This window comes from Haematobia irritans, chromosome 5 (assembly GCF_050003625.1).
Source record: "Haematobia irritans isolate KBUSLIRL chromosome 5, ASM5000362v1, whole genome shotgun sequence".
Lineage (NCBI taxonomy): Eukaryota > Metazoa > Arthropoda > Insecta > Diptera > Muscidae > Haematobia > Haematobia irritans.
This window is the reverse complement of record NC_134401.1, coordinates 47290183-47306457: the sequence shown is the minus strand read 5'-3', so window position 1 is coordinate 47306457 and position 16275 is coordinate 47290183. Positions and strand designations below refer to the sequence as shown.

The 16275-nt window shown below is 34.5% G+C and overlaps 1 protein-coding gene across 1 annotated transcript in view; it reads right to left on the bottom strand.

Moving 5' to 3' along the window:
- The window catches only part of LOC142239673 (cell adhesion molecule Dscam1-like), a 179970-nt gene that overhangs the window by 36362 nt on the left and 127333 nt on the right, over positions 1-16275 (bottom strand). Inside the window, exons 23-24 of the mRNA XM_075311459.1 lie at positions 14466-14678; positions 1088-1243 (exon numbers count right to left, since the gene is read on the bottom strand). Of these exons, the coding sequence (XP_075167574.1) occupies positions 1088-1243; positions 14466-14678 (369 nt within the window). The remainder of the gene's footprint in view (positions 1-1087; positions 1244-14465; positions 14679-16275) is intronic.

Below are 16275 nucleotides of genomic sequence, written 5' to 3'. Positions count from 1 at the left end.
CACAGAGAAGGAATATGATCACCTCAAACATGTTTCAAGAGCAAAATGTTATTTTTGCATGGTGACCATTTAACATGTTAATCGCCAAACATAACACGTTTTCCGAATACAGATACATAATTTCCGACAAAATAACATGGTTGTGATGAAAATGTTACATGGTCACCATCCAAAAATAACATTTTACGCTTGAAACATGTTTGGGGTGATCATATTCCTTCTCTGGGTGCACGTTGCCAGCTAATACTATTCTGAATATGCATCCACTCCATACTGGTTACTTATCACAGATACAGAACAATAATCGATGGTATGGACCCCGTATACTGGATAAAATTTTGTTTGGCAGAGTTTCATTAATTTTTTCAAATTTTATTGCACTTTGAAAATCTGAAAAATTTTCACTTTCCTATTATTTTTCCAGTGATAAAAAAATTGTATATAAAAAAACTACTTTATAAATATCTTAATATCTAAATCTAAATTTCCAACAACATTTATATATAAATCATGCAAAACACCAACATAAATGAAATTTCAAAGGTGAAGAATTTCGACAAACCACTAAACCAAAAAGGTTGGAAAATTGTTTGAATTAATTTTTTATTCAATCTTTGTCATACAATTGCAATTGTGTAATTATGGCTCCATTTAAATAAGATTTTAATCAAAATTCGATGGCTTTGAAATTTCATTGGTAAAAAAATAATAAAATTTTATGTATTTAAGGATAAAACATCAATCGATGGAATATATATGGAAAAATTATTATTATGTAGTGTCTCGAGTTTGTTGATCATGGTGTGATTTCAAATAAGCTCAAGCCTCTTAAGAAAATGTTGCTTTAAAAAAATATACACAAGGATTTTTATAAATATGCAGATTTTTTTCTTCTGATAAACATTAAATTCCTAGTCTATGTTTTTTTTTGTGTTCTCATATACATTCTTTGCATAAATCCTTGTTTGCTTTTTGGCAACATAAACGCAATTGAAAATGTATCGAAATAAAACGATGAGAAAAGAAAAATTCGTTGGTATTAATAAATGTTGTTTTGGAAAATTTAGATGCTTACTTATCACTGTACCTCGCTTAATCCGATCGCAGGTGTTGTAGTTGGAGCCGGGTACAGGTGGCAGCTTACGGTTTGGTGGAGCAATATATCCCAATTCATCACGCAAGTCAGGTCGTCTCTTGTCCAAGGTGGCACCGGGTCCCATAGTCTGATTATAAACTACATCATCTAGAATTAATATGTGTCGTGTCGAAAGAGCAAAAAATATAATTTGTAAATACTGAAGATGCTTTTACCATTTTTAGACTTTGTTTAGCTTTACAGTTTTAGGCATTTGAAAAATTTCAAAACATTATTTTTTTTTTTACTTTACTTCTGTTTTTCTTTTTAAAATTTTGTTAACAAACGTGAATTTAGTTAGATTTTGTTTTGGTGCATTTAGAAAAAAGAACACAATCACAAATCATTCGAATTTCGGGTGCCATTCTTCTGTTTTTTTTTTTGTTTTTTTTGAGAAATTCTTTCAACAAGTCACTCACAATCTTGGGCTATGGATTTTTTGTTTTGCTTGCATTGTTTTCTTGCTAAAATTACAGGGTGCTCAGAGTTATCCAAAAGGAAAAAAACAATTACCAAATATACCAAACAAATTTCAGATATGTCTCTTTTTTATGTTAAATAGAAAAATAAGATTTAGAATAATATAATTAATTAATGTTTTCATGAATGATTACAGCATTTTTGTTTTAGATTTTTGCGATTTTTGTTTAAATATACTCTTGTTTTTTTTTTTTTATAAATTTCTGTTATGAAAAGCATCTTAGTTTTTATATAGAAGGTTTTACAAAGTTTTAATAAAAGTGAGGAAGGGGGTTTTACTAAAATTTCGGATAGGGCCGTTTGGATAGAAAATTGAGTTTATAGAATATAGTTTGGAAAGAAAATTAAATTTCCACAAACATTTTACGAAAAATTAACATAAACAAATTTAATTCGAAACATGGAAATACAGTTTATTTGAAATAGACAAAAATTGATATTGGTATTCTTGGATATGATACTAAGATATTATTTACACAGAATAGTTTACTGAAGGGGAATATTCTATAGGGGGAGTTTAAATATATATAATAGCTATTAAGAGTAAATAAATTCCTTTGAATGAACCATTTACAATATTTTATTCAATATTTTCGTTTTCTCACTTGCATTTTCCGTTTAATTTGGTTCAAGGAATTATTTCCCTATATGCAAAGGTATATGGTTAGTACTAACATCTGTTCGTCATACTAAGTTTTAACAACATTCATTTAAGTTTACTTTATATACATTTTTTTTTTAATTTTTTCATATAATCATAGTTATGGAAGTAGCACATGCTTTAAATTCCCTTTAACGCGTTTTTAAGAGAAAAACAAGTAAGGAAAGTCTAAAGTCGGGCGGGGCCGACTATATTATACCCTGCATCACTTTGTAGATCTAAATTTTCGATACCATATCATATCCGTCAAATGTGTTGGGGACTATATATAAAGGTTTGTCCCAAATACATACATTTAAATATCACTCGATCTGGACAGAATTTGATACAAAATCTATAGACTAAAAATTTAAGTTGGCTAATGCACTAGGGTGGAACACAATGTTAGTAAAGAAATATGGGAAACATTTAAATCTGGAGCAATTTTAAGGAAACTTCGCAAAAGTTTATTTATGATTTATCGCTCGATATAAATGCATTAGAAGTTTAGGAAAATTAGAGTAATTTTTACAACTTTTCGACTAAGCAGTGGCGATTTTACAAGGAAAATTTTGGTATTTTGACCATTTTTGTCGAAATCAAAAAAACATATATATGGGAGCTATATCTAAAACTGAACCGATTTCAACCAAATTTGGCGCGCATAGCTACAATGCTAATTCTACTTCCTGTGCAAAATTTCAACTAAATCGGAGCAAAAAATTGGCCTCTGTGGTCATATGAGTGTAAATCGGGCGAAAGCTATATATGGGAGCTATATCTAAATCTGAACCGATTTCAACCAAATTTGGCACGCATAGCTACAATGCTAATTCTACTCCCTGTGCAAAATTTCAACTAAATCGGAGTTAATAATTGGCCTCTGTGGTCATATGAGTGTAAATCGGGCGAAAGCTATATATGGTAGATATGTCTAAATCTGGACCGATTTCAACCAAATTTGGCACGCATAGCTACAATGCTAATTCTACTCCCTTGGCAAAATTTCAATTAAATCGGAGTAAAAGATTGGCCACTGTGGTCATATGAGTGTAAATCGGGCGAACGATAGATATGGGAGCTATATCTAAATCTGAACCGATTTCAACCAAATTTGGCACGCATAGCTACAATGCTAATTCTACTCCCTGTGCAAAATTTCAATTAAATCGGAGTAAAAAATTGGCCACTGTGGTCATATGAGTGTAAATCGGGTGAACGATATATATGGGAGCTATATCTAAATCTAAACCGATTTCAATAAAATATGGCACACTTGACTACACTACAAATTTTAATCCTAGTGCAAAATTGCAACCAAATTGGGCTAAAACTCTGGCTTCTGGGACCGTATTAGTCCATATCGGGCGAAAGATATATATGGGAGCTATATCTAAATCTGAACCGATTTCAATAAAATTTGGCACACTTGACTACACTACTAATTGTACTCCTAGTGCAAAATTTCAACCAAATCGGGGTAAAACTCTGGCTTCTGGGGCCATATAAGTCCATATCGGGCGAAATATATTGTTACGAATTTGATAATTATAGTTTAAGTTTATTTAAATTAGTTTCCGTTAATTTAAATTTCAAATTGTAACGATAAAATTTCGTTATAACTTGTTGGAATCATCTATTCATTTTCTAGCACTTTCCTGAATTTCTTTTATGTTCTTTTGTTTGCTTATTTTCATGTAAGTTCTCACTCTCTTTGATAACAACCCCTTTGTTTTGTTATTTTGCATTCTCATTTCATCTCATTGTATATTGTCATTGTTTTTGTTCTTGTAGTAATGCGAGCGCATATCTATGTGAGTGTGTATGTGTTTGGCAGCCACCAGATGAATGACTTAATGGTCGTAGATCCTTCTATCATTGTCTAAGAATGTTCTGGCGTTGCCAGAATATTGTAGTGCTACCAGAATGTTCTCGAATTGCCACACCGTCATATATAAAAGCGCTCGCATGCTGCTAACGAGTCAGTCTTAATTAAAGCGTCAAACGAATAACTTCAGTGTGAACGAATTGTAAAGTGTGAAGTCATAGTAAATAAATTGTAGATTGTCGTTATTTAAAAGAACTGTGTTTTAATTGTCGGGTAATTAAAAACGCCTAAATATAAAAACGTAACAATTGGTGTCGGAAGTGAAATAACGAAAAAAAAATCTACAATGAAGTTTAATGAGCTTCGAGTGGAAGACTTAAAAAAGGAATTGAGCAAACTGGAGCTGCCGACAACAGGCAATAAGGCCCAGCTTCAAAAGCGTCTACTGGAAGAGTTTGAACGGCGTAATATGGACATTGCGACGCATGAGTTTGATTATAAGGAAGACATTGATGAATCAATACTCGTCAATACAAGCACTGTAGAAACTCCATCTGTGGCTTCGAATGTTGTGGATTACACATCAATGCTCAATGCTTTGAGCAAAATGATGGAAGAAAATTCTAGAAAAATGGAAGAAAATTCTAGAAAATTGCTGAAAGAAAATGCCCTACAAGTGGAAGCAAATTCTAGAAAAATGGAAGAAAATTCTAGAAAATTGGAAGAAAAATTCGACGAAACTTCTAGAATGGTCAACGAAAAATTACAACAAATTTCTGAAGGCATGGAGAAACGTGTGGACCATATAGAAAATCAAATTGTGGAATTGGATAGGAGGGTTCTTTCCGTGGATGAGAAGATTATGGTTCATGATGAGAAGTTTCTGCACATCGAGAAAAAAATGTCAGAGCTGGAAATTAAAGGTGGTCCAGTGCGCGTCATCGAGGGCTCAAAAATCAAAACTCCTGTTTTCGATGGCTCAACGTCATTTGATGTCTTCAAATTCCAATTCGAAATGGTTGCTTGTAGAAATTTGTGGAATGACGATGATAAAGCAATTGAACTTCTATTGGCATTAAAGGGCAATGCTGCTGATGTGATACAAAGCATTCCAGCTGCTTCTAGAAATAACTATAATGAAGTAATAGCGGCACTTCAACGCAAGTATGGTGGAGAGCACAAGCAGGACATCTTCAGAATGGAATTGAGAGGAAGAATCCAGAAATCGAATGAAACCCTACAAGATTTCGCAACAGAAGTTGAGCGTCTAGTGCTTTTGACATACCCAGGTGAGAGTCATCCTCTTGTGGACCGCATCAAGATTGAAACCTTCGTCAATGGTATTCGAGACCCAGATATAAAATGTGCAACATATGCGTCACAAAAGGCTACATTCGCTGAAACAGTAACATTCGCACTTGCACAGGAGACTGCGAGATTGCTAGCGCGGCCTCAAATTCACAAGGTAGAGACAGAGTGTGATGAATCAAAGTCCGTTATTGAGTCGATGAAAGAGGCCATGAAGCAGGCAATGCAAGAAATGAAGCAAGAAGCAAATAAATCCCGGATCAAATGCTATAACTGTGATAAGCCGGGACATCTAGCTCGAGAATGCAAAGCACGACGCAAACGGTCAAGGTCCACATCACCATCTCCATTAAACAATAGCCATAAGAAGGTGACCCCACAGTCAAGTGAGTCACCTTTAAACTAAATCGAGCTAGTTCAGCGGGGCAAGAGCTGGCTCCCACAGACGATGGCCCCACCATCTCCATAGCAATAGTTCAACAGAAAAATAACAATTTAACTATTGCGGGTGTTATTAATGGCGACAAGCGTACTTTGACGTTGGATACTGGTGCATCAAAGTCTATCATTAGATCTGATTTAGTAAAAGGAAAAGTTACACCACTGATTGGAGTCAAGCTACGCACGGCTACAGGGGAACCCGCAACCGTATATGGAAAGGTCACCGTAAAATTAACTATTGCTAACAAATCCGTTACTTATGATTTCATTGTGGCCGATATAGTAGACGAAGTTATAATTGGAGCGGATTTCATGATTGCTTTTGGTCTCAATTTGGATATGAAGCGTCGTGTAATGACATGGTGCGATGCCGAAATAACGGTAAACGTGGGATACGACGGGAATACACCTGTCAGACGTTTGACAACGAGCCAGTCAGAGTCTATACCACCGAATGCCGAAGCAATTATATGGGTTTCTATGAATGGAGATTGTGAAGTCGGCCAATTGTGGGTTGTTGAACCAGCAGAAAACAAAAGCAACAACATCTTGATAGCAAATGCCCTGGTAACAACGAACGAAGAGAGACTAATACCAGTTCGTGTCTTGAACTTGTCTGACAATCACGAGCAAATTGTAAAATTTTCTGACATTGGCAAATGTACACCAGCCGAGGCAATAGTCAATTTGGAAGGCAACTCATCAAAGACACATGGAGCAGTGAGAAAACATCTAGAAGCGTATGTCGAGGCTTGGACACGTCATCTATCGCCGTCAGAGAGAAATAAAGCCAAGCAATTGTTGTGGAAAAACGCCTGTGCTTTTGCTTATGAAAAGGGAAATCAAGGAAGAACATCTGTAGTGAAACATGAAATTAAAACCGCAGAAGAAAGGCCCATAAAACAGGCACCACGAAGTGTTCCCCTGGCAAAAAGAGACGAAGTTCAAAAGCTCATAAAGGAAATGGCGGAGAGTGGAGTGATCGAGCCATCATCAAGTCCTTGGTGTTCCCCAGTTGTGCTGGTCAAAAAGAAAGATGGAAGTACCCGATTCTGCGTGGACTACAGAAAACTGAATGATGTCACCAAAAAGGACAGTTATCCGCTTCCACGCATTGATGACACGTTGGACACACTAGCCGGAACAACATGGTTTTCTACGCTTGATTTGCAGAGTGGATATTGGCAAGTAGAGATCGCCGAGAAAGACAAGGAAAAGACGGCTTTTGGCGTTAATGGCGGTCTCTGGCAATTCAATGTAATGCCGTTCGGGCTCTGCAACGCTCCGGCTACCTTCGAAAGATTGATGGAGCGGGTACTGAAGGGGTTGCACTGGAAGTCGTGCTTGATATACTTGGACGACATCATAGTGATGGGCAAAACATTTGACGAGCACCTTAAGAACTTGAAAGACGTTATCCAGCAATTGTCAGCCGCTGGTCTACGCCTTAACGCAAAGAAATGCTCCCTTTTCCAGCGGGAAGTTAAATACCTGGGTCATCATGTGACTGCAGAGGGCATATCCACCGATGAAGACAAAATCCAAGCTGTCAGAGATTGGCCACGACCCCGAAATCTCCACGAATTAAGAAGTTTCCTTGGGTTATGTACATATTACCGACGATTCGTCCCAAACTTCGCCAGTATCGCCGCTAGTCTCCACAAATTGACGCAAAAAGGTCAGAAGTTCCAGTGGAGCGACGAACAGGAGGATTCATTCCAACATTTAAAAGAACTTTTATGTTCAGCTCCTGTTCTAGCGTATCCTATTCCGGGCGAAAAATTTGTTTTGGATACAGATGCTAGCGCGCATGGTATTGGAGGTGTGCTATCCCAACAGATAGACGACAAGGAGAAGGTCATCGGATATTTCAGCCGAACGTTGTCCAAGCCCGAAAAGAACTACTGTGTAACGCGACGAGAGCTGCTAGCCGTCATAGAGAGTGTAAAACATTATCATAAATATTTGTATGGACAACACTTCTTGCTCAGGACTGATCACTCAGCTCTACGATGGTTGCTCCAATTCAAGAATCCGGAAGCTCAACTGGCACGTTGGATCGAGAGGCTCCAAAGCTATGATTTCAGTGTCGAGCATAGAAAAGGTGGAAAACACGGTAACGCTGACGCTTTGTCACGTCGACCTTGCAGTATAGAATGCAAGCACTGCTCGAAGGCTGAACACAAGGAGGAGATTGTTGATATTCAGCTGTTACACCTCGAATCTGGAGTGGACTGGCCAACAGAACAGCGTAAAGATCCCATTTTGAACAAAATTATTTCAGCAAAGGAAGAGAACAAGAAGCCCAGTAAGAAAGACATCGCAGCCGAAAGTCCACTTATGAAATCATACTGGGCTCAATGGGATAGTTTAGTTCTAGTCAATGGATCCCTGCAACGTAAATGGGAAAGCGAAGATGGCAAGAGCAGCCGAAATTTGATCATCGTTCCAGATTCCAAAATAAGAGATGTTTTGGCGGAGTTCCATAATGGTCCCAGTGGAGGTCATCTGGGAATAACCAAAACCGCCGAGAAAGTGAAGCAACGATTCTACTGGGTTGGATGCCAGAAATCAATTGCTGAATGGGTAGCCAATTGCGAGAAGTGCATGAAGGCGAAAGGTCCAACAAGGAAAAGTCGAGGTCCTATGCAAGAATATAGACCAGGAGCCCCGTTTGAAAGAATAGCAATGGACGTGGCAGGCCCTTTCCCAGTAAGTGATTCTGGAAACCGTTATGTCCTTGTGGTCATGGATTACTTCAGCAAATGGCCGGAGGTGTATGCAATTCCAAACCAAGAGGCAAAAACGATTGTGGATGTGGTCAACAAAAACTGGATATGTCGCTACGGTGTGCCGTCCGAGATTCACTCAGACCAGGGAAGAAATTTTGAATCGGCCATATTCAAAGAGATGTGTGAATCCCTTGGTATCAAGAAAACGAGGACTACGCCATTACATCCACAATCCGATGGCATGGTAGAAAGGTTCAATCGCACCCTGGAGGAACATCTTCGAAAAGTGGTGGACAACGGCCAGAGGGACTGGGACGAGCATATACCAAAGTTTTTGCTGTCCTATAGATCTGCCATTCATGATTCCACCTCTCGAACACCGGCCAATGTTCTATTCGGAACTGAGTTAAAGTTGCCTGGAGATCTGATATTCGGCGCTAAACCTTATGAGCTCGCCATGGAAGAAAACAGAAACGACATCCCAAACACTTTCGGAGAAGTTCACGAATCAGTGCGCAACAAAATAAAAATGGTCAGCAACAGAATGAAGGCGAGATACGATCGTGCTGTAAATACTGAGGGCTTCCAAGAAGAAGAATTGGTTCTGCTATTTAACCCGCAACGAAAGAAAGGACTGTGTCCCAAACTGCAAACACAGTGGGAAGGCCCATACAAAGTCATCAAGAAGATCAATGATGTTGTATACCGGATTCAGAAGGACGACAGCCCTAGATCAAAGATGAAAGTTGTACATCTGGAACGATTGGCTCCTTACGGAACAGGTTCTGTGCCTGTTCGGGACGAACAGGCTTAAGCGGGAGGCAGTGTTACGAATTTGATAATTATAGTTTAAGTTTATTTAAATTAGTTTCCGTTAATTTAAATTTCAAATTGTAACGATAAAATTTCGTTATAACTTGTTGGAATCATCTATTCATTTTCTAGCACTTTCCTGAATTTCTTTTATGTTCTTTTGTTTGCTTATTTTCATGTAAGTTCTCACTCTCTTTGATAACAACCCCTTTGTTTTGTTATTTTGCATTCTCATTTCATCTCATTGTATATTGTCATTGTTTTTGTTCTTGTAGTAATGCGAGCGCATATCTATGTGAGTGTGTATGTGTTTGGCAGCCACCAGATGAATGACTTAATGGTCGTAGATCCTTCTATCATTGTCTAAGAATGTTCTGGCGTTGCCAGAATATTGTAGTGCTACCAGAATGTTCTCGAATTGCCACACCGTCATATATAAAAGCGCTCGCATGCTGCTAACGAGTCAGTCTTAATTAAAGCGTCAAACGAATAACTTCAGTGTGAACGAATTGTAAAGTGTGAAGTCATAGTAAATAAATTGTAGATTGTCGTTATTTAAAAGAACTGTGTTTTAATTGTCGGGTAATTAAAAACGCCTAAATATAAAAACGTAACAATATATATGAGAGCTATATCTAAATCTGAACCGATTTCTTCCAAAATCAATAGTTTTCTATTCTGAGCGAAAACACATACTGGTGCCAAATTTGAAGTCGATTGGTCTAAAACTGCGACCTAGACTTTGATTACAGAAATGTGTTCACGGACAGGGCTATATCGACTCAGGAGCCCAGCCTGAGCATTTTTGCCAAAGACACCATGTGTCTATCTCGTCTCCTTCTGGGTGTTGCAAACATATGCAATAAATTATAATACCCTGTTCCACAGTGTGGCGCAGGGTATAACAAATATATACGGCCGTAAGTTCGGCCAAGCCAAATCTTATGTACCCTCCAACATGCATTGCCTAGAAACTTCTACGAAAGACGGTAATACTTGCCGATGGCAAGGAATCTTAAAACTCCTTAAGATCATCTTCAAAATTGGAAGTTAGTCCATACCGTGTCTATATTAGGCAATAAATCCAGATTAAAAAGCTACATAATTCAGTGTTTGGCCGGTATGAAATTTAGGGCGGTATACAAGAGGCATAAGTGCAATATGTGGGTCGGTTTATACGGGGCTATATACAATTATGAACCTATATGGTCCAATTTTTGTGTGATTAGTACCAAATGTTAACAATAACATATGAAATTTGCTTATCCAGGAAGAAGTAAAATCTGGGAATCGGTATATCTGTGGGCTTTATATAACAATGGACCCATGTGCTAACCAAATTTCAGCCGAATCGGATGAAATTTTGCACCTTCAAGAAATTTAATCTCCAAGAGCCTCCCGAGGACAATTCTGGGGATCGGTTTATATGGGGCCTATATATAATTGAGAACCGATATGGAAAAGTTTTAGCATGAATGTTAGAGATTAATTTTTTCATGGTTGTTAGAGACCATATACTAGTATAACGTACAAAATTTTAACCAAATCGGACGATTTGCTCCTCCAAGAGGCTCCGGAGGTCAAATCTGCGGATCGGTTTATATGGTGGCTATATATAATTATGGGCCGATATGAACCAATTGTTGGATGGTTGTTAGAGACCATATACTAAAACCACGTACCAAATTTCAACCGGATCGGATGAAATTTACTCCTTCATAAGGCTCCGGAGGTCAAATCTGGGGATCGGTTTATATGGAGGCTATATATAATTATGGACCGATATGAATAAATTTCTGCATGTTTGTTAGAGACCATATACTAACACCACGTACCCAATTTCAACCGGATCGGATGAAATTTGCTCCTTCATGAGGCTCCGGAGGTCAAATCTGGGGATTGGTTTATATGAGGGCTATATATAATTATGGACCTATGCAGACCAATTTTAGCATGAATGTTAGAGACCATAGACTAACACCACGTACCAAATTTCAACCGGATCGGATTAAAATTTGCTCTTTCAAGAGAATCCGCAAGCAAAATATAAGGATCGGTTTATATGGGGCCTATATATAATTATGCACCGATATACTATCCCAGAAAACTTAAATATCAATCATTAAGTTTTTGCGTGGGGAAATGAGTACATTCAAAGAAGATTGTTAACGACCTAAACTTTAACCCTAAGAGATAGCAACCACTCTGAAAAAATATTTGCCTAATATGAAATATTATGCAAACTCAATTTTACACAATTAAAGACAAATTTAAAAGAATGTTCAATATTTGCTTTAACAATTTTTTCATTATTCATTTAAAAGAATGTTCAATATTTGCTTTAACAATTTTTTCATTATTCATTCATTGAATTATTGAATCTTTGGATTAAAGACCAAAAAGCTTCAAGTATGACTTAAGATTTATTTTGAGATGCAAAATATCTTTGGTTTATAGTTTTAAAATTAAGAACACACTTTTGACATTGAAGTATTTCTTATAATTTCGGGGAATGAATATCGATCACAAAGATTTCATTTCCTTAAAGTACGAATTCCTTGGAAATGTTAGGTTAGGTTAGGTTACGTGGCAGCCCGATGTATCAGGCTCACTTAGACTATTCAGTCCATTGTGATACCACATTGGTGAACTTCTCTCTTATCACTGAGTGCTGCCCTATTCCATATTAAGCTCAATGACATGGGACCTCCTTTTTATAGCCGAGTCCGAACGGCGTTCCACATTGCAGTGAAACCACTTAGAGAAGCTTTGAAACCCTCAGAAATGTCACCAGCATTACTGAGGTGGGATAATCCACCGCTGAAAAACGTTTTGGTGTTCGGTCGAAGCAGGAATCGAACCCACGACCTTGTGTATGCAAGGCGTGCATGCTAACCATTGCACCACGGTGGCTCCCTAGCGATCTAATTTAATTGATTGAGTCAGTCAATTATTAATTGTATTATTTTTGTATTACTTATTTATTTTAATATTTCCTTTATTTGAAATAATTCTTGTAATTTGAATAAAGAGTTTATACTTTTTTGAGTTTCCCAGTTAAAAATATATATAATTTATTGTTATTATTTTTTAATTGGAAATATTATTTTTATTTCATTTTGAATGTTTACTTAAATTTAAGTAAATGATTTTCAATGATTTCTTTAATTAACTTTATGTTTTAATGTGTTAGTTAATTTTTTATTTGATTACGTTTTGAACTGCAAAAAACTTTTAATTATTCTATACTCGTATATAGACCAATATTCAAAATGAATATTGACATCAACTACCAATTTCCGTAGTATCGAGTACTTCTACTGAAGGCTCAAGATCACAAATTTATGGATCGATCAATATGGGGCTCCTATCTAATTACGGAAAAATTTTTGAAGTGGTTGCTCGGAAGTGGATGGTGGCAATATCTATCAAACTATAAATAAGCCATCTGAAAGCTCAAATCTTGACTAGACCGATGTCCAAGATTTGAGCTGGGGGCTACATCTTATTATGGAAATCTATGAATCAATAGGCCCCATGGCTATATCTTATTATGGACGGAAATTGATAAATTTTTGAGTGGTTGCTTGGAAGTGAATGTGAACATCATATACTAAATTTCAGGCTTAAGGATCGCTGTATATAGGGGATATACAAATATAATCCGAAATGCCCGAATTGAAATTCTCGGAGACCAATAAGTCTTTGTGTGATCTCTTATAAACAAATACTAATATAAGTATTTTGATTGTCTCTAGCGGCTCCGTAATGCAAAATTGAAATAAAGGTGCATTTCTTTAGACTAGGGATGCAAAGGACGATGATCGACTTTTCGCCAAAAAGTTGACTATTAAATTTTTCGTCTAATCGATTTGGTTTTTTTTTTAAATCGACTTTTGCTTGTAACTAGAATAGACTAATCGACTTTTAACGCAGTAGTCGAACATTTTTAAACTCGAGGTTTCCAAATTGTGAAAAAGTCAAAAGGTCAAAAAGTTGGCATCCATTTTTCTGATTGTAAGACCTAAACTGGAACTTCAGCTTTATAATTGAGGTATTAATTTTTTATGCAAATTATGCATATGACTTCCACACTATGATTATTTGATATTTTTCATTTGTTTAATTTTTTTTTAAATATCGCAAAAATATGATATTTTGCCAATATTGGTTAATGAGATGATATATAAAATTATTTACTGAAATATATAAAAAAAATCTATATACACAACTAGATATAAAAATATTTTTGACACATAGATATTGTGTGAAAAACATATTAATGTATAAGTTTGTGTTGTGTAAATTATGTAATACAGATGATAATTAATATCCAAAGAATCGAGGGGAAAAAATAAAATTAAGGGTATTAATGTATTATTAGAACAAATGTGGAGTTTGGGGATACTTCATTTAAACCAAATATTTTGGAAAAAAGTATATGCTGGATTAAGCAATTTTGTATTAAATATTTGACCATTTTTTTATGAATCCAATGCTGTTCAATTATTTGAAAAATATCTATTAAGAATGATTATTATTTTTAATTTTTTTTTCTTTGTACAAGGGACTGTTTTTTTTAAGATGAGTTTGGTAATTGTTTGTATATTTTGGTAGATTTTGTAGTGTTTTAGAAAAAAGTATTTTACATAAATAACATATGTATCGAATAGACATGCACACATTATACATATATTAAAAAATTTAATTACAATTTCATTACAAAAACAAACATAAACAAACTATTTGTTTTCTTGTGTCTAAATATTAATATAATAATGAGTGACCTTTGAAACGTAAAATTTCCGCTATTATTGTGATGTTTTGATATTATGACAATATCAAAATCGCCCATTTTGTATAGCGTTTAAAAGTTGTTTTAAAATTTATTTGCAATTATTTTTTTTCAATAAAACAGAAATAAATTAAAAAAAAGAATTTGTTAAAAATCAATTAATAGAAAAAAAAAACAAAAAATATCTGTAATAAAATTGTTAGTTATTGTTTTAAAAATAATAAATATTTCCTGCTAGGGAAATAGTTTTTTTTTTATTAAACACTCAAGCATTCCACAATAAATCAACCTACAATAGACATCCTTTTGGCCGCCGCGTAAATCATCTGAACGGCGACGTGATAGGGCCACACACACCACTAAAATTCCCACAAAAACAACGATGACGGTGGCAATAAGGGGTACCATAAAATTCAAATCCAACCATTCAGGCATCCAGGCTGGTAATCGTATGCGTGTATGTATATTGCCTGAACCTCGGCCATCGTCGAGGGGAGCAACGGTTCCTTTGAGTGGTAATCATTTTTTTTTATGTTCACAAAGTTTATATACAAATCCAAAGTGTGTTCGATGATTGATTTAGGCGGCAGGTAATTGGTTTTTTTTTTTTTTGGTTGATTGATTTTTTGTTATTTTGTATACATGCAGTAGTTGATTAAAATGAATTTTCGAAAATATGTTGGAATTATTGAAAATAATAAACGAATTTAATTTCCATAGGATATGTATGTGTAGGCATTTGAAATACATGTTCGAATCACATTTGAAATTGTAGGAGAAATGTCAAAATTGAAACCATTTTTGGAATGTTTAAAATTTATTTAAGAATTTCCGAAGGTTAAAGATCATTGCAATTAAGAAAACAGGGGTTTATTTTATTCGAAGTTGTAATTGAAAATTCCCAAATGAAAAAAAATATATAAATTAAGGATTGTGGAAATTGGGTTTTGGAATTGTTTTCAAATCACATTCGAAGTTTCCAAAAAATTATTTTCATATTTTAGGAAAAAAAATAAATTCGAATTTTCGATTTTCACATAAAATTTAGTAAATAAATTTTTTTGATATGGAAATCATATTTGAGTTTATGAATATGAAATTTGAAAATGCAAAAGATTCAACGACACGACGACAAAATTATAATAAAATATTTCCCAATGAAAAAATATAATTTTTCCATGTTCGAAAATCAAATTCGACGTTGCAATCATTTTTCCCAATGAAAAAATATAATTTTTCCATATTCGAAAATCAAATTCGACGTTGCAATCATTTTTCCCAATGAAAAAATATAATTTTTCCATGTTCGAAAATCAAATTCGACGTTGCAATCATTTTACAATTTCCAAAATGAAATAAGGATTTTCACATTTTTTTATTATTTTTTTAAATAAATGAATAAATGTATTATATTCATAAATCATAATTTTATAATTTCCAAAATGAAATAAGGATTCACATATTTTTATTAATATTAATGAATAAGGATTCACATATTTTTATTATTTTTTTAAATAAATGAATAAATGATTTATATTCATAAATCATATTCCAATATAGGAAATTTAAATAGAAAAAAATATATATTATAAGAAAAGAATATATTTATTATGTTCCAAACCCATTATTATGTTTAATATCACATTCCAATTTTCCAAAAAGTTGATTTTATTTGTGTTATTATTTGTTTCAAAACCATGTAAGAATTTTGGAAATCATATTCGAAGTTACAGTAGTAGAATGTTTGGTATTCGAGAATCATATGCGAATTTTTGCAATTAACGAAAATGTATTTTCGTTGTAATATCACATAATCAAATTTTCAAAGTCAATTTCGAATTTGCCCATATTATTTTTTTTTATTTAGTTATTCGAAAATCATGTTCAAATATTTGTTAAATGCAACAGAATTTTGCGAAATTATAAAAAACAAATATTCCAAAAAATTATATAGGTTTTTCATATTATTTAAATTTAATTAAAAAAAATTATGTTCGTAACATATATTTCAAATGTTTGAATATTATTTCAGAATTTTTCATAAAACATATACAAATTTTCGAAATTCATTATTATAAACATATACAAAGCCATTTAACGTTA